General features: G+C 34.2%; 1 protein-coding gene across 1 annotated transcript in view; it reads right to left on the bottom strand.

The window, feature by feature from the left end:
* Positions 1 to 21805, bottom strand: part of NIPBL (NIPBL cohesin loading factor) — a 192209-nt gene that overhangs the window by 10905 nt on the left and 159499 nt on the right. The window contains exons 33-44 of the mRNA XM_060146966.1: positions 19205 to 19313; positions 17565 to 17701; positions 13047 to 13187; positions 12831 to 12924; positions 12236 to 12390; positions 11684 to 11774; positions 9557 to 9730; positions 8985 to 9175; positions 6957 to 7064; positions 6272 to 6472; positions 3110 to 3256; positions 671 to 945 (exon numbers count right to left, since the gene is read on the bottom strand). Of these exons, the coding sequence (XP_060002949.1) occupies positions 671 to 945; positions 3110 to 3256; positions 6272 to 6472; positions 6957 to 7064; positions 8985 to 9175; positions 9557 to 9730; positions 11684 to 11774; positions 12236 to 12390; positions 12831 to 12924; positions 13047 to 13187; positions 17565 to 17701; positions 19205 to 19313 (1823 nt within the window). The remainder of the gene's footprint in view (positions 1 to 670; positions 946 to 3109; positions 3257 to 6271; positions 6473 to 6956; positions 7065 to 8984; positions 9176 to 9556; positions 9731 to 11683; positions 11775 to 12235; positions 12391 to 12830; positions 12925 to 13046; positions 13188 to 17564; positions 17702 to 19204; positions 19314 to 21805) is intronic.

The raw sequence follows: 21805 nt of genomic DNA, 5'->3' as shown, positions 1-21805 counted from the left end.
AATTTATTTATTTTTGGCTGTGTTAGGTATTCACTGCTGCGCACAGGCTTTCTCTAGCTGCGAGTGAGCAGGGGCTACTCTTCGTTGCAGTGCGCATGCTTATCATTGTGGTGGCTTCTTTTGTTGCAGAGCACAGGCTCCAGGCACGCCGGCTTCAGTAGTTGTGGCATGCGGGCTCAGCAGTGGTGGCTCGCGGGCTCTAGAGCGCAGGCTCAGTAGTTGTACTGCACGGACTTACTTGCTACGCGGCATGTGGGATCTTCCTAGACTAGGGCTCGAACCCATATGCCCTGCATTGGCAGGCAGGCTCTTAACCACTGCACCACCAGGGAAGTCCCCACAGCTCTTTAAAAACTTGAATTTGTTATCTATTTTTAAGGTTCGTCTAATTCTCTAGTATCTTTTTAAGGATATTAAGGATTTAAGTCCTCTAATTTATAATTTATAATGCATTATCTCCAATTAGAGGAATAGTTTTCCTCTCTTCAATAACAGAATGGACAAATTATGGTAGATTATACAACAAAATAGTATACACCAATTAAAAGGAACAAATTCCTTTTTTAAAAAGAGCATTTTAAATATTCAGCATGCAATCAAAATTGGGTTTCATATTTGTTCATTATTTGAACACAGCAAGTTTTTTCTCTCACTGCTTATGCAACCTTACCTATCAGAAAATCCACAGAGATTCTTCAAATGTTGTTTTAACATCAGAAGCAATAAAATACCCTGGGAGACATTTGCAAACTCAATTAAAGGAGCTGAATTTTCTGGCAAACATTTCATCACTGAATTTATATCATCTTCTGAATCTGAATCTGAATCTGAATCTACACGTTTCCGTGACTTCCGAGGCCTGGAGACTTCTTCTTCACTCTCGCTTGACTCATTTTCCTTACCAGGAGATGATTTTCTCTCTTTCCTTTTGTCTTTTACCATAGACTGAAAAAAAAGAGGAAATTATTCTGTCTGAAAAATAATAAAACAAAAATACCACTACAACTATACATATGCTCCATTTAACAGCTTCAGAAGTATCCTTATATTAGTATTTTATATACTGAAACCCTCTGATTTTCCATAAACAACTGGGGATGCAATCCTTGGGGGAAAAAATTATGTTCCAAGACTAAATAAAATCCACTACTTCAACCACTGTTCCACCCTCCCTAAACCATTCTGAAATATCATTCAAAGGGAGAGAATTTTCTTATAGTAATGAAAGATAAATTAGTTATAGAAGTAACAATTTGATATACAGGTAAGCCATTATAGAGGAAAAGAAGTAATTATAATTTTTTTTTTTTTTTGTGGTACGCGGGCCTTTTACTGTTGTGGCCTCTCCCGTTGCGGAGCAGAGGCTCCGGACACGCAGGCTCAGCGGCCATGGCTCACGGGCCGAGCCGCTCTGCGGCATGTGGGATCTTCCCGGACCGGGGCACGAACCCGTGTTCCCTGCATTGGCAGGTGGACTTCTCAGCCACTGCGCCACCAGGGAAGCCAGTAATTATAATTTAACTGGGGAAAATATAATAGGCTTGATTTCCCCAGCTTCTATCAAACTCTCCCTTTTAAGAACTTTTCAGCAAGATAATGTACAACTTTCTTTAAATACTTCAATTCTGGTTTTTTGTACTTTACGAAACTGTTAGCTTTTAAAAAGAAACAAAGTCAGCTGGTTTCAAGGTGGAAAAGACCAGATTACAAAGCAATATTCAAAATGTAACTGCTAAGAAATAAAACAGGAGAATACAAGTATATGTACAACAGTAAGTGAAGTAAAATAAGATAACATGATGGATCAAGTTCCTGGGAAATTATTAACCTCTCAAACTTTAATGTGCATGTTAAACAACTAGAGATTTTGTTAAAAATGCAAACTCTGTTTCAACAGGTCTAGGGTGGAGCCTGAGGTTCTGCAGGTCTAACAAGCTCTCAGGTGAGGCCAGTGCTACTGGTCTCGGTCCGCACTTCAAGTAGCAAGGGTTTAGATACTTCTGTAATTCCAACCCTTAGGTATTAAAAAGATCTCCCTGGGCTTCCCTGGTGGCGCAGTGGTTGAGAGTCTGCCTGCTGATGCAGGGGACACGGGTTCGTGCCCCGGTCTGGGAAGATTCCCACATGCCGTGGAGCGGCTAGGCCCGTGAGCCATGGCTGCTAAGCCTGCGCGTCTGGAGCCTGTGCTCCACAATGGGAGAGGTCATAACAGTGAGAGGCCCGCATACAGCAAAAAAACCCCAAAAGAACAAAAAACCAAAACCAAAACCAAAAAAGGATCTCCCTGATTTACGAGTTTGACCAGGCTGAGTTTTGAGCACTACGATATTGTAAAATGAGATATATACTTATATCGTCAGGTACATGAAAATACTCCAATTAATTTACAAAGAATGGAAATTACTGAGTGCACCTACTATGTACCCAGGGCTATACCAGGTGCTTTTACAATGAAACCAATTATATTTCCTTCTTAAAAACCATGAAAGAAAAGATACAAAGTTTACAACAAAAAAGTTAGTAAAGATTTTGGGCATACAATATGCCAACTCCATTATGATGCTGGTGTTCAGGGATAATAAGCAAATCAATAGTATAAATTTTCTGTGTTTACTTGTAAGTAAGCTACTTATATTTATTCTGTATTTCTTCAAGTATACTACTATTATCTACAGCATTACCAGATTTATAAAATAGCAAAGTGTTTTAAAATGGGGTTTAAACAAATATATGAATGAACACCAAACACTTAAGGTCAATGCTTGAAGTGAGATAAATAAAGCGGGATAGCTTATCAAGAGAACAATCCACGTGTGTGTGTGTGTGTGTGTGCGCGTGCACGCGTGCGCGCATGCACACGTGCACGTATGTGTGTATAAATTCCACCTAAATGATCTGGAATGAAATGGTTTTAAGATCTTTCTTAATGGAAATGAAATGGCAACCCACTTCCTCTCCCCAATTCAAGCACTACCCAGATTTCAGTTAAGTTTATTTAGAAAGATTTTATATACCTATGAAAAGAATAAAAAGAACAATGAGAAACAAAACAGTGAAAATAGCATGCCTGTACTTTGAAAGATTAAGAATAGTAATGTGTGTAACTTACCTCCTTGAACGACTGCAGTAGGTTACTACCAGAAACTGAGAGTGTTATGTCTATATGATGCATTATAAACAACGGCTCTTCCTGTGTCTGGTATGGAAAACAGGCTAGATTGTCTGCTATATACAAGAGCATATTCACTTCTGTTTTCTGTAAATTTTAGAAAAAAAGGTACACATGTTTAGTGGATAATCTAGAAATCCATCACAAAAGCCTTTTTAGAGAAAATATCACAGGGCACTTTCACCTCAGTTAATGTTTCAGAACGAGAGAGAGAGTTGGGGAGCGGAAGAGGAAGGAAGAAGGGAGGAGGTGGAACAGAAACGGATTTTACAGAATAATCTTAAACCCATTTTAAGAGATTGCATAATGACTTAAACCATGGTACCTTAAGAAGGGAAGGGGTGAACTTTTTTAGTGCACCCAAGTGGGAGTCCCTGAAGTTTTCTTATAGAGTATATAGAATCTTTAAGATAAATCCATACCACATCAGAAAGTATACATATGAATTCATAATTATTTGTCATTGTGCCTCTCCCATATGGAGATCAGTTACACACAGTTACTATTCTGCCTTCAAAAGTAAGTGGTAATTATAGTACTAATATGTGGGTTAAAAAAAAAATCAAAGTTCATGTACTCATAAAACAATCGTCAGTTTCTTATGTGTACATAATTTAGAATATCAGAGTCATTCTGACGGTGTTACCAGTTTCACACCAAAAAACTAATGCTGGCAAATTATGGTTACTACTAGTTGTTTGCTTAAAAAGAAGTAACAAACTGAGATTTTCAGCATTTACATGATGATACAGAATATAAACAGAAAGACATGTTAATATTTAAATTCCTTTAAAACATTTATAGCTTAAAAAAAAAGAAAAAATAGGCAATTAAAAAACACTCCTTCCTACCATCTCCCTTACCCTGCTGTCCAAACAACATAAAATACAGTATCAGCAGTAGTAATAACAAAAATCCCATAGGACAGACGGAATGAACTTGCTGTTAGTACTCATGAAAGCCCCACGTTTTTATTTTTAAACATGTATCAATACCTACATGTTAAAGTTGGAAAAATACAGACAAGCCTTTTCCTTCCTGAAACCTTCTTCCTTAGTTTTCTCTTCCTAGCTCTTTGACTATTCCTCTTCTATCTCCTCAAACCAACTCCTTTTCAAACTGCTTTTAGCAACATTCTGTTCTTTTAGGTGCTTAGGACAAAAATATTTCAGTTATCCTTTGACTATTCTCACAGACTCTCATTTAATTTATTCCTTCCTCACAACGTTTCTTCTTTTCTTTCCTACTGTCATTGTTTTCTTTCCAGCTTTCATCGTAACAGGTCAATCCCGTATTACCGTCAATGTGAACACAATGCTAAAAAATCTGTGTTCCTAAAATGCTCTCTGGCACCTGTCCTCATCACTGAATTTAACACTTTCAACAGTTTTCCACTGTCCACAAGATCCTCCATTAACCATGCCTCATTATGATCTTGCTGCTCCAGTTAAATAACATCTATTCATTATTTCCCACACATTCTTATTTTTAAAAAAATATTTATTTATTTATTATTTATTTATTTTGGCTGCACCAGTCTTAGTTGTGGCATGTGGGATCTTCGCTGCGGCATGAGGGATCCTTAGTTGCAGCATGTGGGATCCTTAGTTGTGGCATGCATGCAGGATCCAGTTCCCCCACCAGGGATTGAACCCAGGCCCCCCGCATAGGGAGCATGGAGTCCCACCCACTGGACCACCAGGGAAGTCCCTCCCACACATTCTTATCTTTGTACCTTTATTCATGTTTTTACACCTGCCCTGCCTTAAGAGTAGATCCATCTTATCCCCTAGGCCTTCAGAGATTTGTTCCTCCTCTGACATCCACTGTATTATGACAGCTGGATTTCCAGTTTAGCATTTCACATGCTGAGGTGACAGAGCATCCAGCTAATGATATACAGCAGGCAATGAAACCACGTAGGAATTAAGCTCAGAAAGGAGATAAAGACTAGGGCAGTATCGATACAAACCACCGGGACTCAGATTATGCTAATCTTAACCGTTAGTTCCTTTACTTAGTGTCCTATCTCTCCGACTGGAGGTAAGATCCAATGAGGAAAAGAGCACTATATCATAGCATTTTGTACTCCTATCTAAATATCTTACACACAATGAAAGCTTAATACTGATGACAGCCCTGATGATGACTAAAATTGTAGTCCAAGTAGTTCTAAAATAGAAGTTTGTTATATTTATTTGTTAGATAATATATCCAAAAATTTCATGTTTTACTTAAAAAGAAGAGGTCTAATAAGACATCTACATTCTGGTAATTTTAATTTTACTTTATTGAAAAAATCTGGTGTTGGAACAGCAACAAAGTTAAGCTATCAAGTGATTAAAATAAGAAAAAAATATTTTTTCTCTTTTTAAAGCTTTACACAATACACTAATTGGTAAGCTCTACGTGGAAAGATACCACATCTGTCCCATTTACTATTTTATCTTCATCTCCTAGCACAATGCTACCATAACGCAAATAGATGCTGAATAAATATTGATATAAGATGAATGAAAAAACTGAGATAAGCTTAAAGAACAGGATGTTTTATTTTCTTGCCTTATGGTCGTGGCCAATACAACTTGTGCAATAGCCCCCTAAAGGGTCAAAATTGTAATTACACAAAAGTGGGCTCTTCATTAAAGGAGGTCAGGCTGAACAACCAGGGATCTCAGCAGCCAAAACCGTATTAGAATAGTTACTCTAACAGCATTCAAGTCTGACAGAAACAAGCGAAATTTCACTTCATCTATCCATCTATCTATGTAATCTATCCCTGGAAGTGACAGTTTAGTAACGTAGCTTATTTAAAGGTATGCTTAAAGGAACTGCTATCAAAGTTTGTAAGACACTCAGTATGGAAACACAATTATACTTTATCCCACAATTATACTTTATCCCTCATTGTGTTTATTCTCATGCAAAATTTCCCCTTCAATTTTGACTGTATACCTTGCAATTAACATAGACCTAAATAAACACATTTAAGATAGCCTCTATTATTTACTAAAATGGTAATATTTTTAAAATGTTGACTACTTTAGGCATAAAATTTATAGAACACTTATTTTCTTAGAATAATAAGTTTTTAATACTTACTGCTGTGTCGTCAAACAGGTTGAGTAAAGAAATTAGAAAGGCTCGTCTGTGTTGGCGGTTTCCACGGATCATGGAGTAAAGGTGTGAACACAAAGCACTAGAGGACTCATCTTGTCTGAAACCTCTTACAGGATCTTTTAGGCATGTATTGATTGCCTGTTGTACCTGGTAAGACATCTTCATACCAGCCACCGCTTTCATCTGAAATCAATAAAAGCCTTATTTTTGTCACAGAAATTAGAAGAGTCAAATTAAAAATATAATTTTGAGTATTATAGTTCAAGGCAAACTTCATTATTTGGTTTTCTTTAAAATAATAAAAATCATAGAATGCAAGTGCTGGAAGGAATACTGCAGATCATCTACTGCAATCTGCTCATTTTATAGAAGAAACAAATGGAGACTCAGAAGAGCCATCACTGCCAAGATACAAAGTAGGGACCAGAACCCATGCATCCTGATTTTTATCCTGTGTGCGTGCTGTACTGTTACCTCTAGCTCAATTTTAAGAGTTAATTTTAAACTAGAGTAAACACCCTGGGGGACAAACTTAGTTGCATGTTTAGAAGTAACTACTAAGCAAAATATTTTATTCTAATATGAATCTGAGCACAACATTTGCTAAAGAAATGGTTTACCAAAGAACGATGTTTAAATTTAGATTGCACAATTTAAAAATACATACATGAATAAATCCAGCATATTTTTTGTCTATTTCCACAAGCTGCTGATCAGCCTTGTTCCGCATAGCTGGTTCTGGGTCTGTGCCCATAGCAATTAAATATGGTACACACTGGAAATAAAAATAAAGAATTCATAAGACATCACCATAGTAAAAGCTCTATATGTATCTTGATATATGTTAAAACTTGCTATATATCTAGGACATATGAATTTAGCTTTATAGGCCTTCCTATAAATGCCATGGTTTAGTGTTTTTTTTTAAAAACTATTAACCTTCCCTTAAATCTTTCCCTTAAAGCAAAAAAGCACTGGAGTATCAGCAAGAAAATAATGTGGTGAAATTTAAGCAATTTCAGTGTGATTTTAAGGTTCTTTAAAACTAAAGGGCTCCCAGACTAAGAATATCCATTTAAGATTATGATATATACTACAAATGTATAATTCAATAATTTTTCAAGCCTGACTGAATTTTCTATGTAAAAATAATAGAGGGGAAAAAGTAATTTGTCTTCCATACTCAAAACTAGAAAAATATAAATTTTTTCTCACAAAGTTGATTTTAAATATGGCTTCAATGGTCAGACAGTTGGATAGCTAGTAATTTGGTAACAGCCATACTCACTGTACACTTCTAAAAGTCAGGAAACACCACTACTATGTTAAGTGAATCTGAATTAGATAGAGGTGAGGAGGTGAGAAAAACAACAACAAACAAACAAAAAACAACTTAAAAAAAGTAGACACAGCACTAACTGAAATGGGTCCTCATGAATTAAATCCTGAATTGGGGTGGGGTGGGGGGGAGAAGTCCACAAAGAATATTATTAGCTTAACTTACAAAATATGAAAATGAACTATATATTAGATAATATTGTATCAATCTTAAATTTCCTGAATTTGATGACTGCATTATGATTTTGTAAGAGAATGTCCTTGTTCTTAAAAAAATATACGCTGAAGTGTTTGGAGGTAAAGAATCATGATATCTGAAACTTACTATCAAATGATTTGGAAAAAAGTGTACGTATTAAGAGAGAGAGAGAAAGCAAATGTGGCAAAATGTTAACAAATGGTGAAATATAGGTGAAGAGTATAAAGAAGTTTATTGTACCACTCTTGCAATTTTTTTTATAATTGTAAAATTTAAAAGAAAAGCTTAAAAAGAGAAGATATAATAAAAGCACAACCACCTGAGACCATTTAGAATACCAGCAAAGAGCCCTAAGTATCTAAAAAATTCAGAAGTATCAACATAGTACTGTATACTTAATTAAGTAATCTTGCCCTGAATCATGAAGAACAGGCTAAATACGCATTACTGTGTTTTGTTTCAGGACACAGGGAAGAACACAGCATAACAACATAGAGCATATTTTAGAAAAGTTCCACAAAACATAGCCAAAATAAAAATCTTGAGGGTACAGGCTTTGGTTATCTAACAAATTTACTTCTGCCCCTATGGCACTCTCCTGAACATGTCAGATGGTGAATACTACAACATCAGAATTAGCTGCCAATTCCTTGTAGTACTAACATGTCTTGAGTACATCATCTAGTCTACACATCGGTGTTTTGAGGTGTTGGGTACTTGATATTACTTCCAATTAAAGATGAAGGAACTGAGTTCAGATTATATAGGTTATTTTTCTGTGGACTAAAATCCACCGTTTAAGACAGATTATACTCTTAACCCCAGTTACATTACATATTTGACATTACATACGGTTGGTTCTTAGAGATAAGAGTCAATATCAATTAAAACATATCTATCATTTCAGAAGAAATAATTCGGAGTACGTATTCTACAAATATAAATTGGAAGTCTGTTTAATAGAGATGTTATGAATATATGGGTATTTTGCAGTAAAGACAACCTAAAAGATAGACTAAAACTTGGATTCTTAAGAGTTTGGGACAAAAAAAAATCAACAACTAAGAGGAATAACGAACTACTTATTTTCTAATCACCAAGTCTTCAAATGGCAACAAATCTCTTTTGCTAAGTGCCGCTGCTATAAAACATACTTACCTGAACTGGATGAATAAGACCTTGGTTTAGAGTCAATGCAATGACATTTAGGGCAAAGTGGCGTACACTTGATTGGGTGTGAAAAAACGCCTCGAGCACCTGTTTGAGGTAAAGCTGCATGATGGAACTACTCATCCCTGAGGAAACATCACCCATTTCTTTTAAATCTTCCTGTTTTGCAACCTTCTTCCCTACAAAAGGAAGTAAACATACTAAGAACATGTACATTAACTTTACTAAATACTCTAAATTAGGCCACAACCAAAAGCACAAAATGTTATAGCTGTCCCAATGGTTCTCAATTTTTTTTTTTTTGGGGGGGGAGGAGGGTCTGTTAGAGACTCTTTGAGAACCTGATGAGAACTATAATCTCTCTCCCTCCATCAAAATGTTTTCGTCTGCACATATATTAAATTTTATAAACTACTTCAGGGAGTTTATGAAGGATTCTTCTTTAATGGAACTCCTTTACCTAAAATTCCTTATCTATTAGATATCTGGATTAAAAAAGAGTCATAGGGTATGCTAACTGCAGCTACACTCTGCATTTTTGAAAGTATGTTTTTACTTACAGTCTCTATCTGCCTGCTGCATACGTGTATCTTCTTCTTGTAGGTAGGTCTGGAGGTTTTTTAACACCTGTATTTTTAAATTTACTGAGGAGTTTTTATCAGATAAAATATTATTGTATAGATTTTTCACCTCTTGCTCAAACATTAGACTTGGATGTTGAATAAAGGCAAATCCTAAAGAAGAGAGAAAACAAAAATTCTCTTGATATATTCACATTAAAATTAAATATAACATTTAATGTTGATAAAATTATATAAACAGCTCCTTATTTCAAAAATTAAAACTTAAAATGACTGGAAGAATATGCTGGTGGCCTTACCTAGAGAAGTATTACAGCAGGTACTTCTTTCCCCATGAATTAAAAACAAGAAATTGCATTTCAAAGGAGAATTTCACACAAGAGGAAACCTTGAGGAGGGAGCAGGGCCTAGTGGCTAGGGGAGTGGATTAGGAGTCAGGAGTCTTGGGTTCTATTCCTGGCTCCACCACTGACTTGTAGTGTGACCTTAGGTGAGTCACATAATATCTCTGTGCCTCAATTCTCCATCTGTAAAATGGGGACAATAATATTTACCACCCACCTACCTCAATGGGATATTTTCAGGATTTAAGAGGTAATGTCTGCAAACATTTTTTAGATTCCTAGCAGAAGGTACTACCTTGGAGTTATTAAAGATATATATATTGAAATATATTCATTTGATGAAATGGAATAATTCTAAAATAAAGCTTAAAATCTTCTATTTGTTTCTCATACGTCATTATAATTGAAGCCACAATGCTGAATTCTACAACCACAAGCTAATAAGCAGCAAAATAATATTGTCCATGTTTATTTGTACAAAATGCTTATTTATGTGAGATAAAATGAAGATCCTTGATGAAAGCAAGTATTATGGATGCCAAATAACAAACTAAATTCAAAGCATAGAGTGATCAGATAACTAGCCCAAGGTGACACAGGATAACTATGGCCCAGGCAAGATGTCTTTTATCAACTAGTCTAAAGGCACTATTTTCTGGATAGTGCTGCAAGTTAAAATTTACACTCTTTGTTCTCTGAATTAGATGTAACACTATTAGTTTTTGCCACTTTATAGAATGTATGTCCAGACTGAATATTCAAATGTATGCATGTGACTTAAAAGATAATACTCTATCAATATAACTCTCTAGTAAGTGATATCTGAATTTTTACTATATTTGCTATATGTAATTTTCTGAAAGAGATGAAGAAGTAATAAGATATTAAGATTTAAATTTATTTAAAGAAATCAGTAAACATTTAATGAAGTTTGGGTGACTTAGAAATATTAGCAACTGTCCATGCATATTAAATTATAAACCTTGCTAATGCTGCCAAAATAAAATTTCTAAATAAGTTGTTAATCTTATTGAGTAGCTTTACACGTATTTGTAAAAAACAGAACAAACAACAACACAAAAACCTGGAGAGAGTGCTCTTCTAATTTTTTTTACAGTGCATTCATTTCAGGTACGTTAATTCTACCCTTCTCATATTTCTCCCATATACCAATATCTTTCCAGATAAGCCACAAAAACCTAATTTTCTGCAAAGACATGTATTTATTACATCAATGATCCCTGAACAATAATACAGGAAAAGTATACATCCAACTTGTTCCTGTGGGGTTGTTTACCCTGTGCTTCTATATAAATAAATGTTTGGGTAGACTGCCCATTGTTTTCACCTTAGAAGAGGCAGACACATATAATGACAAAACTTTGCAAAGAAAAAGAACAATTTAAAAAATATGCAACAGCACAAATTCTTCTATATCATCTTTCTTTATTAAAGTATTTTAATGAATGTTTTTATGAAACCCTATGAATTAGGGGTAGAAGAATGTATTGTCATCTCTATTTTACTAATGAGGAAACTGACAAATAGAAGTTACACGACTTGCTCAAAGTCACCCAGGAAGTCACTGGATGAACCAATAATGGAACCCAGTTGTTTTAATCCCCAGACTTATATTTGAGATACCAGATCCTACTTTAAACAAAAACATACTTAAATAACTCAACAATTTAAATTCACATTTTAAAATTTGCTCAACCTCTCAAACAACTAAAGAATATGCAGAAATTTAGACTTATCTTACCTAGACCAATGATAGCTTTTGTTTGTACTTCTTCATCTGAATGCTTTGTAAAATACATCAATAGTTCAAGTACCTTATCCTTTATGTTAACCTAAGGGGGAAAAAAACCATGTTAAAGTGTATAAGGAAGAGTTAACTTAGATCGGTTTTCAACTATAAAGGAAAAAAATACCTAAAAGCAAACAATGAGAACTTCCACATGTGAACTTTACTAAGGAATAATTCACCAATACATTTATAAATCCATGAATTTTAGAACAGTGACATTCATTGAGAATGTTAAAAAAATGAACTGCTGCTGACATAAGCAGTGTGCCTACTAACACAAAGCTGATATAACTTGCGTAAACTTATCCTATTATGGACCTGTAACAAACAGTTCATGGATCAGAAGCCAGTCTCAGGACCATGCTTTGAGTAGCACTGTTTCAGAACTAAACCAGACTACCCTAATGCCGCCTTCATCCTGAGTCATTATAGTCATTTTCAATGCCCAGGGTCACACAGTTCTGTTTTTAAAGCATACTAAATAATTAATATTAGGATCTTTACCTTACTGTTGCCTTTAAAATCTTCCAGATCAAAATCAAAATGCCGACATAGTGCTCCAACAGTGAAAAGGGATCTAAGAAGTGCCGGTTTGTTTGTTAGCAGTGAAGTGTTATTTGGGTCCTCTTGGTGCTGACTTTTTAATTTTGAAATGGCACCTAATAAAGTAAGTAATATTTATTTATAACAAACCCTCTATCCTTAAATTGTTATGTTCAAATAATTACTGCTAATAAATTAAAATTAAATTTTACTAACGGTTCTAAGTATTAAACATCTAGAAATATAAGGGCATTCCATTGAGCCTAAAAGAATTAATGTAAGAAAAAAATGATATTTAAATTTTATTTTACATGGTAGGCAAAAAACTTACCAACATTTACTTATGAGGAGATAAATTTCTGAAGTAATCATACTGGGTTATTAAGGGAATATAAAAGACACCAGAAAATATTGCTTCTGAGAGTGGACCGGAGAGGACAATCATCACACCTCTTATAATTCCCTTGACACTACCTCTTATCAGATGTGTTAAAAAGGAACTGTATACACTGCAGGATCTAGCAGAATGATTTTAAAGCCCAGGCACTGAACTTACCATAGTATCTATTGAAACAGGCCCACACAAATTTAAAATTTTGTGTCACTTTATTTACAACTGCCCCAAGACAGCTTACACAATGTTGCACTACCTAAAAGAGAGAAAATGTTACTGTTTAGACAAAAGTTAAAGACAAAGGTAAAAACACATGATTAAGTTATCATTTGTGAATTATATACTGATCAACACAGAGATGGTAAAGTGAATGCTTACAGTCATGCCATATTTGATGATAAGCTTCATTAGGTCTTCTTCAATAGTGGCAAGGAAAGTTTCACTTGGATGCTCCATCAGTGGTACAACCAGCTCTAGGATTTTTGCAACATTGCAGATAACCATGAAATCATTTTGTGTCTATAAGGATAAAATTAGTGCTTTATGAAAAACAAAATCTGAAAACAAACTATATACAGCTTTACGTAGTTGGGAGGTTTGGTATTATTTTTATATATATATATATGTATATTTATATAAAGCTTTTTTTCAAAACAAAAACATTAGTAGAAAAGAACTTCTTTAAAGAATGAAGGGAAGAGCAGCAGATAGTGACAGGAACCTGGATTCTAGCTCTGTCACTAACTTACCATGTGATCTTTGGGTCACTTAATCACAATGCTACAATTACTCTTTTTCTTCCTAAAATGCACTAACAGTCAATTCTGAACAATGGGGTTTAACTAACAGAGTATTTTACCAAGACTGGTATCGTTTTCAAGATTAGTATTTTTCAAACTAGGGTATGTTAACTCAGTAGTTCTCAACTGAGGGTGACTTGCCCCCCAATGGATATTTGGCAATATATGGAGACACTTTTGGTTGTCACAACAGGGGCACGGGGGTGCTACTGGCATCTGGTGGATACAGGCCAAGGATACTGCCAAAAATCCTACAATGCTCAGAATAGCTCTTGACAACAAAGAATAATCCGGCCCTAAATGTTAACAGTGCTGAGGTTGAAAAGCCCTGTGTTAACCCTTCTTATGATAGATGAAAATGTGGAATCCCAGAACTAGGTATAAGTCTCCTTTATTTTAAAATTTAAAATATTCTATTAAAATTATTTTTTAATTTTAAAAGTTTTAAAGCTGATTAAAAACTAAGCGGTTTAAAAAATAGGTAGAACATTAAGAAACGAAAAAACCAAGAAACAAAGGGGACTTCCCTAGCGGTCCAGTGGTTAAGACTCTGCACTTCACTGCAGGGGGCACGGGTTTGATCCCTAGTCGGGGAACTAAGGTCCCACATGCCAGGCGGCAGGGCCAAATAAAACATCTTAAAAATAAATAAAGTAAAAGCTAGTGATTAAAAAAAAAAGATATTAAAGGATTTACAGTAAAAAGTCTCTTTCCTACCCCTGTCCTCCAGTCACCCAGGGGTGTCCCTGCCCATAGGCAAATAAAGTTACTAGTTCTTTCTTTCCTTTCCTCTTCTCTCCCTTCCTTCCTTTCTCTTTCTTCCTTGACTAAGGTTTTAACATACTTTTTTTATCTAGCCAAGTTATCATTCCTTATTCTTTTTTCTTTTTTAAAGATTTATTATTTATTTGTTTTATTTATTTATTTTTGGCTGTGTCAGGTCTTAGTTGTGACATGCGGGGTCTTCGTTGAGGCAGGCGGGATCTTTCATTGTGGTGCACAGGCTTCTCTCTAGTTGTAGTGTGAGGGTTTTCTCTTCTCTAGTTGTGGTGTGCAGATTCCAGGGTGCGTGGGCTCTGTAGTTGTGGCGTGTGGGCTCTATAGTTTGCAGCACGCAGGCTCAGTAGTTGTGACACATGGGCTTAGTTGCCCTGTGGCAACGTGGGATATTAGTTCCCTGACCAGGGATTGAACCCGCATCCCCTGCATTGTAAGGCAGATTCTTTACCACTGGACCACCAGGGAAGTCCCTCATTCCTTATTCTTAGCAACAGGTTTTTGACACTCATTTTGAACTCTTTGAGCTTATTATTACCGCACTGGTTAAAAACTTTCTGACCTTACATTCATCCTTCCTTTCAGGATACACAGAGGAGTAAAAAAAAAACAGGCTAAGATGAATGTTTTTTTTCTAAGTAACATAGATATCCTATTGTTCCCTGCCATCTCCCACTCCCACCTCCTTTAAGCAACAGGGGATGAGTTAAAGTGGGTGTAGGGATAAATTAGTTTTTGTCAAGTAAGATAAATTCATTTGAGAATCACTGCTGAAATTTTACTTAAAAATATGTAGTAAAAAATTTTTGAAACATAACTGGCTTGAAAAATCAAGTAAATGAAGTATCTTAAATTCTAGAAGGAAAATTTAAATGAAGATGTAAATCATGAAGGAAAAGAGCTGTAGAACATAAATATTTGAAATGAATATACATAAAATAGTTCAGTATCTCAAACATTTAAAGAGTTTTCAAAAAAAGGTCCACAATTCAAAGGTAAAATGGGCAAATGATAACAACAGTCAAATCACAGAAAATCAAGTCCAACTGGTTAATATCATAAAAAAGATGCTCAACCTTCTTAGAAATCAGGGAAAGGAAACTGAAGCAACAATGAACTATACTCTTTTACACCTGTTAGACTGGCAAAGAGTACAAAAATGACACAGATTGTCATTTACTGGTTTCCAAAGAGGCTATGAAACATGTCCACCAGCAATCTGGAAAGATCTATTCAAAACCAAAACCAAAACTAAAAAAAAAATTCCCTCAATCTGGGAAGTTAATTCTTCAGAATCTACCCCAAAAGAAAAAAAGCACCAGTATTTAGAAGTATATGAATAGGAATGATTATTAAGGAATCGTTTGTAGTGGCTATCAATAGGAAACAATGTGAATAAGTACCTGCCAAGATGGGAAATGGTTAAATAAATCACAGGACGTCCATAAAATGAATATTATGTAGCCATTCAAAAGGATGAATTAAACATATATCAGTTGTTTTGAGATTAGTAAAAATGCCTAACAGATATGTATATAACATGACCTGATTTTTTAAAAATCTGGTCAACCATTTGTTTACGTGTCTATGTGTGCCTACAATTATAGAAACATGGATAAAGTGGCAAGGATATTCCAGATTGCTTATCTTGAGAAGAGGAGGAATAAAGATGGGGGTAGGATATAAAAAACAAAAACAATTTTAAAATGTGTCTATTGTATTTATGAGATGGCCTTATTTATATAAAACTATATTGGTGTATATATAAAAATATGTATATATGCATAACAAATTATACAAAATGTTTTCAAAGTAACCTTGCTTTAAAAAAATATTGACTGAAAAGAGGACAATTTATAAAGGTTCCATTATAGTTCAGATTCTAGAGGCAAGCCATGGTGTTGAATTCTAGTTTTGGGACTTGTTAGCTGTGTGACACTAGGCAAGTTAGTTATATCCTCTAAGCTTTCGTTCCTTATCTGTAAAACTGAGATAATAACGGTACCGACTTCACAGTGTAAATGAGATAATGTATGTAAAATTCTTCAGTGTTTGGCACTGTGCTCAATAAATATTATCTATTATTATTAGCCACAGATTACATATTAATCAATTTATTTCTGGATCTAACACCAAGATCTAAGTCCTAAAGATAGAATTAAATGTTGTCTTAAATGTTGTTTTCAGAAGTACTATATATTGTTTTTGTTTTTTTAAAATAAATTTATTTTTGACTACATTGGGACTTCGCTGCTGCGCACGAGCTTTCTTTAGTTGTGGCTAGCAGGGGCTACTCTTCGTTGCGATGTGTGGGCTTCTCATTGTGGTGGCTTCTCTTGTTGCGAAGCACGGGCTCTAGGCACGCAGGGTCAGTAGTTGTGGCACACGGGCTTAGTTGCTCCCCGGCATGTGGGATCTTCCCGGACCAGGGCTCAAACCCATGTCCCCTGCACTGGCAGGTGGATTCTTAACCACTGTGCCACCAGGGAAGCCCTATATATTGTTTTATATATTGTTTTTAATGCATTTATCTTCTGGTACTTTCCTCTGTCTTTAAATCTTCAGGACATCCTGAAGATTTTCACCTAGAATGTGTTAATTTAGATCGCCAAAAAAACCTGACTGTGGCAACAAAACAAATTTAGTAAACAGTTCAAATTAGCTCCTTAGGAACACTGGGAACATAGTAAGTAAAAAACTATTTACATTTATAGGTTTTTAGAGTATTTTAAAATTTAGTGTTATAATAAGCCACTTAACTCACCAAGCTGTCATGTTAAGTTGCTAGATTATCTTACTCAAGTAATATTTAATCTTCACATTTGATTTTAGGAAAATATAGTATGTGTAATATTAACTTAAAATAACAGCCTAGCATCTCTGATGATCCTAGGTCTTCCATATTCAATATACTGATACGTTATAAAAATAAATAAAATATATCAAAAATGACAAATGAAAAGCAAAATCAGAATCCGAAAGACAGTAAATTTCTCAGTGACAGGAACTCTGTCTCATTCACCTTTTAAGTCCTAACGATAATTACAACGTTTATTAAGCATTACTGAGGATTTAGCTTGAGGAGTTCACAAAGAAATGGGACTTGAACTTTATTTATAATACATCAGAAAAAGGATGTTTGTAGATAACTTGCCACAAATATTAGAACAAACATTTGAGTACATAACCCAGTTGATCTGTCAGTGAAAATGACTGTCATCTGTCAGTGAAAATGTGGATGACACAATGTGAATTTTAAATTTAAAATATTTACTACATGGTTTATATAAGAGAAAAATAGGACAGCTCTAATACTTACACTACATTTAGTGGTAAGATATGGTTGCATAGTCATGGCATGTTTAACCATGAGCTGGGGTCTTATTTTGCTGAATAAGAACAAAGTGGTTATGCAAGCTACCAATCGTCCAGAATTCACACCTTTATTGTCAGAGTCTGGAAAAACAAACAGAGAAATAAGACACTAAAATATGACAAGGCAATGGAAATTATACAGAATATTATTTAAATTACTCAATACTATCCCCTGAATAGATTCAGTGCATGCCTGAATACAACAGATTAGCATTTCTTATGATGCTAGACTTCCTGCATTTCATTTTTTCTTTGTTATATTACATATATAAAGGATAAAGGACAAGGAGGCTGCACTAGGGAAGGCAAGTTTTACACTGAGGGGAGTAGGACTGAAGTTAAAAAGTAGAATGAAAGTTGGGAAGTTTAGAGATGGAATTTTCAGAATAAACATGGTATTGATTATATCTAAAACTGGATGGAAATGAGTATGGGAAAGAAAATTAGCAAAGGAGGACAAAGACAATTTAGCTGAGGTGATACTGTGTTTAAGGGTACTGGGGAGAAAAAGAGATGCTGCTGTGGTAGAAGAATGTTAGAAGACAGGAATGATAAGAAGGTGGACCAGTGCTATATTAGAAAAGTAAACAAAATGCTGTTCAGGTGAGAGGAAAATGTTGCTAGTTAGGAGATAAAATGTTTCTTGGTTCTCAGGAGTTTTTAGAGGAGATTAGAAACTTTTTAACATTAAGTGACAACAGTATCACCCTTAAAATCTAGGATAGGGAAAAGTAGGGGAAACAACAAAATATACAAAGAAAAAGAGGTAAACATGGAAAATGAAAAAAAAATTAAAGAAAAAAAACTGCAATAAAAATATAAAGAATATCAACAATTTTACCATAAATGATACCCCTGTATAGAGGCAACTGGCCCCCAATTCTGAAAACTGACTGAGGCTGACTATTGTTCCTCATTAATGTACATTAGGGGATGGGAAATAATGTTAGTCTTGTGTGCTTTTAAGCAATAGATATCCATTATGACTTTTATAAGTTTTATATAATTATTTATATTTTCATTAACTTCAATTTTGTGACTGACAGTGTGATAAATAATATAAAATATTAAATATTTAAGGAATTTCTCAATTAAAAAATATTAAGAGCTTTCTAGGTCAAGATTAAGCACATGTTATATAATAATTATAAATGATATTAGGTATATACTACAAATCTTTTAAAAACATTTTTATAATAATTAAAACAATTTCATTTTGATAGAAAATTTTATATAATTTAAAAGATATTGAACAGTTTTTGGATGAGTGCATTTAGCTAAATACATATTAGCCCCTGGACTTACTTTAATTCCTGTTCATTATGACATCTAAAATTATGTGCTATTGAAAGGTATGTGGAAGAGACAAGTCCTATGCTTTTATTGTACTGCTCTAGATAATATTACTCAACCATAACAATATAACCTAGGATTCAACACCAAACAAAAAACAGATTTCATTTAAAAGTGAAGTAGTTAATTATTAGGCTAAGCAGAGCTAGAGGCAAAAATGAGAAATGTGCCCAAAGTATTTTAAAATATCTTATAAAATCAACTTAACGACCAATATATAAAATGTCTTACCAGCTAGAGATTCCTCATATTTAAGAATGTGCTCAACTAGGTTATCAACAAGTTGAGTACAAGCTTTCTTCACAGGTTTATATGAGGAATCCTCTTCGGACTTCAACAACTATATATGTATATATATAAAAAAAAAAAATCCCAGTATAATTATTCATTAGACAATAATAATATAAACGCATTAAATGTGTCCATAAGTAATAAGCTTTTCAATTGGTTATTAACAATTTAATACTGAAAATGCAAATTAATAAACAAAAATATGTAACAAATATTTAAAAATATCTTATAAACCAGTAATTTATAGATACTTTCAAACAATTTTAGTATGAAGTTATTTAAATTGCTATGTGTAGGACCTAAGGTAGAATATGAGAGAAATGAGAACGGTGACCTTCCTTTAAGAGTACCACTCAATGTTAGTTGAATGATTTTAAAGAATGAGAATTCCATTCCTTATTATTTCAAGTTCTTTGATGCCTCAAAAAAGTATATTATGGGTTAAGTACATTTTTAAAATAATTGTAACTACATCTGAATTGCACCTTATAATTCGCAATTATAAAACACAAGGCTGGATTTCTTCCCTGTGTTATCGTTTACCAAGTTATTAATAAACAATGTTAGAAAAGTGTTACGAATAATGATATGAGGAAAAGAGATCAGTTTAACTATAGCCAAAAAATAAAACCAATCCAATCTTTCATAATAATCAGAGGTCAATGGTAAAGTCATCTAAGGTATATCTGTTTTGTTAATAAAGAATAGCTAATACAATTCTGGAGCTATTAAAGAAACTGAAATGTTTAATTTCTGAAAAGAGTTCCAGTGCTGTCCAATGTAACTTTCTACAATGATGGATATGTTCTATATCTGTGCTGCCCATTATTGCTGCTACAAGCCACATGCAGCTACAAAACACTTCAAATGTGGATAGTATAACTGAGGGATTAAAAGTAAATAAAAATTCAAGTTAATTTAAATGAAAAAACATGTGTGGCTAGTATGGGACAGCACAAGTTTAAACTTTCACTACAATATGCGTGGATGATTAAAACTGATAGCAATCAGAATAACATATCACACACATTTCCCCTGCTCCCTACAATTTAAAGAAATAAATGTAAGCAAGAGAACTTCAATTTACCCAGTTACAACTCTGAACAGCAAATTCTCCTTGTCCTGCTCTATAACTCAACCGTAAGCAGCTATTAAAATTATATGCTAGTCTGGTCTTTTTCAGGCAGGAGTAGAAAACAATATCCTCGCCTGTTTTTTCTTTCTGCTCTCCAAGACATCAAGTTTACATAAAAGTATTAGTCATAAATTTTAGTTCATGACATTGCCAATACTGGTTATGTGCCCTTTTAATTTATTTACTTATAAATATAATGATGCACTATGAACCTAACTCAAGAATATTTCCAATAACTTATATTTCCCAATGTGCTCCTTCCTTTATCCCATCTTCCTCTTTAACTTTCAAGGTACCACTTATCAGGAATTTTACCATTTCTTTGCTTAAAAAAAATTGTCTAAGCTAAATACTGTTTATAGTTTTGCTGGATTTTCAACTTTCTGAAAGGTATCATACTGGATGTAGTCTTCTGAGATGTGCCTTTTTCACTTAACATGTCACTAACTGTAATCCAGGTTGTTGCATGAAACAACTTTATTCATTTTCACTGCTATACGACAGGCCGTTTTATGTCCATACTGCAATTCATTTATCCATTCTTCTGAAGATAGGTTAATTAAAATTTTAGTGGCATAATGAACATTCTTGTCTCCTGGTGCACATATGCAAGATTCTCTTGGGTATATACCTTGGCGTGGAACTACTGGGTCATAGGATATATGAAAGTTCAACTTTATGAAATAATACTAAATTTAAAAACTTTTGTTGTAATATTTTCTCAGCGCCAGTGTTTGAGATGCTATTTAATCCATCTTTTCTCCGTCATTTGTTATCACTGAACTTCAACTTTCGCCAATCAAATGGGTGTAAAATGTGGTCTTGATTTGTATTTCCTATATTACTTATGAGGCTGAATACCTTATAGGCCATGTGTGCTATCTCCTCTATGAACTGCCTATTCATGACTTTCTCCTGTTTTCCTGCCAGGACTCCTGCCTTATACTGGTTTGCAGGACAGGAGTTCTTTACATACTTTTAACAATGATCCTTTGTTAGCTATATGTGTATCAAATATCTTTCCCAGTTTGTGACTTGTGTTTTCTTGATTCATAAATGTTCCTCATTTTAAGGCAGTGGAATTTATCAATCTTTCCAGGTTAATGGCTTTTGTGACTTAAGAAATTCTTCCCTAAGAAAGGTCAAAAATATATTCACACATATACTTTCTTCTGTAAGTTTTAAAGATTTCCTTTAATCTATATGGAATTGACTGCTGAGTTGAAGAATTAAAAAAAAAAAAATCTTTATGGATAGCCACTTGACCCAGTCTCATTTATTGAAAAATCCATGCTACCTTAATTACTGTATCTCTAAAAATAAGTCCTGATATGTGTGTTAAGGCACATCAGTGTCCCTGCATTTTCAGAAGTGACAATTATTTTCAGCTCTTTACTTTTCCATAT

Source organism: Lagenorhynchus albirostris, chromosome 3 (assembly GCF_949774975.1).
Source record: "Lagenorhynchus albirostris chromosome 3, mLagAlb1.1, whole genome shotgun sequence".
Taxonomy (NCBI): Eukaryota; Metazoa; Chordata; class Mammalia; order Artiodactyla; family Delphinidae; genus Lagenorhynchus; species Lagenorhynchus albirostris.
Note: the sequence above shows the minus strand (reverse complement) of the source record. Positions and strands in the feature narration are given on the sequence as shown.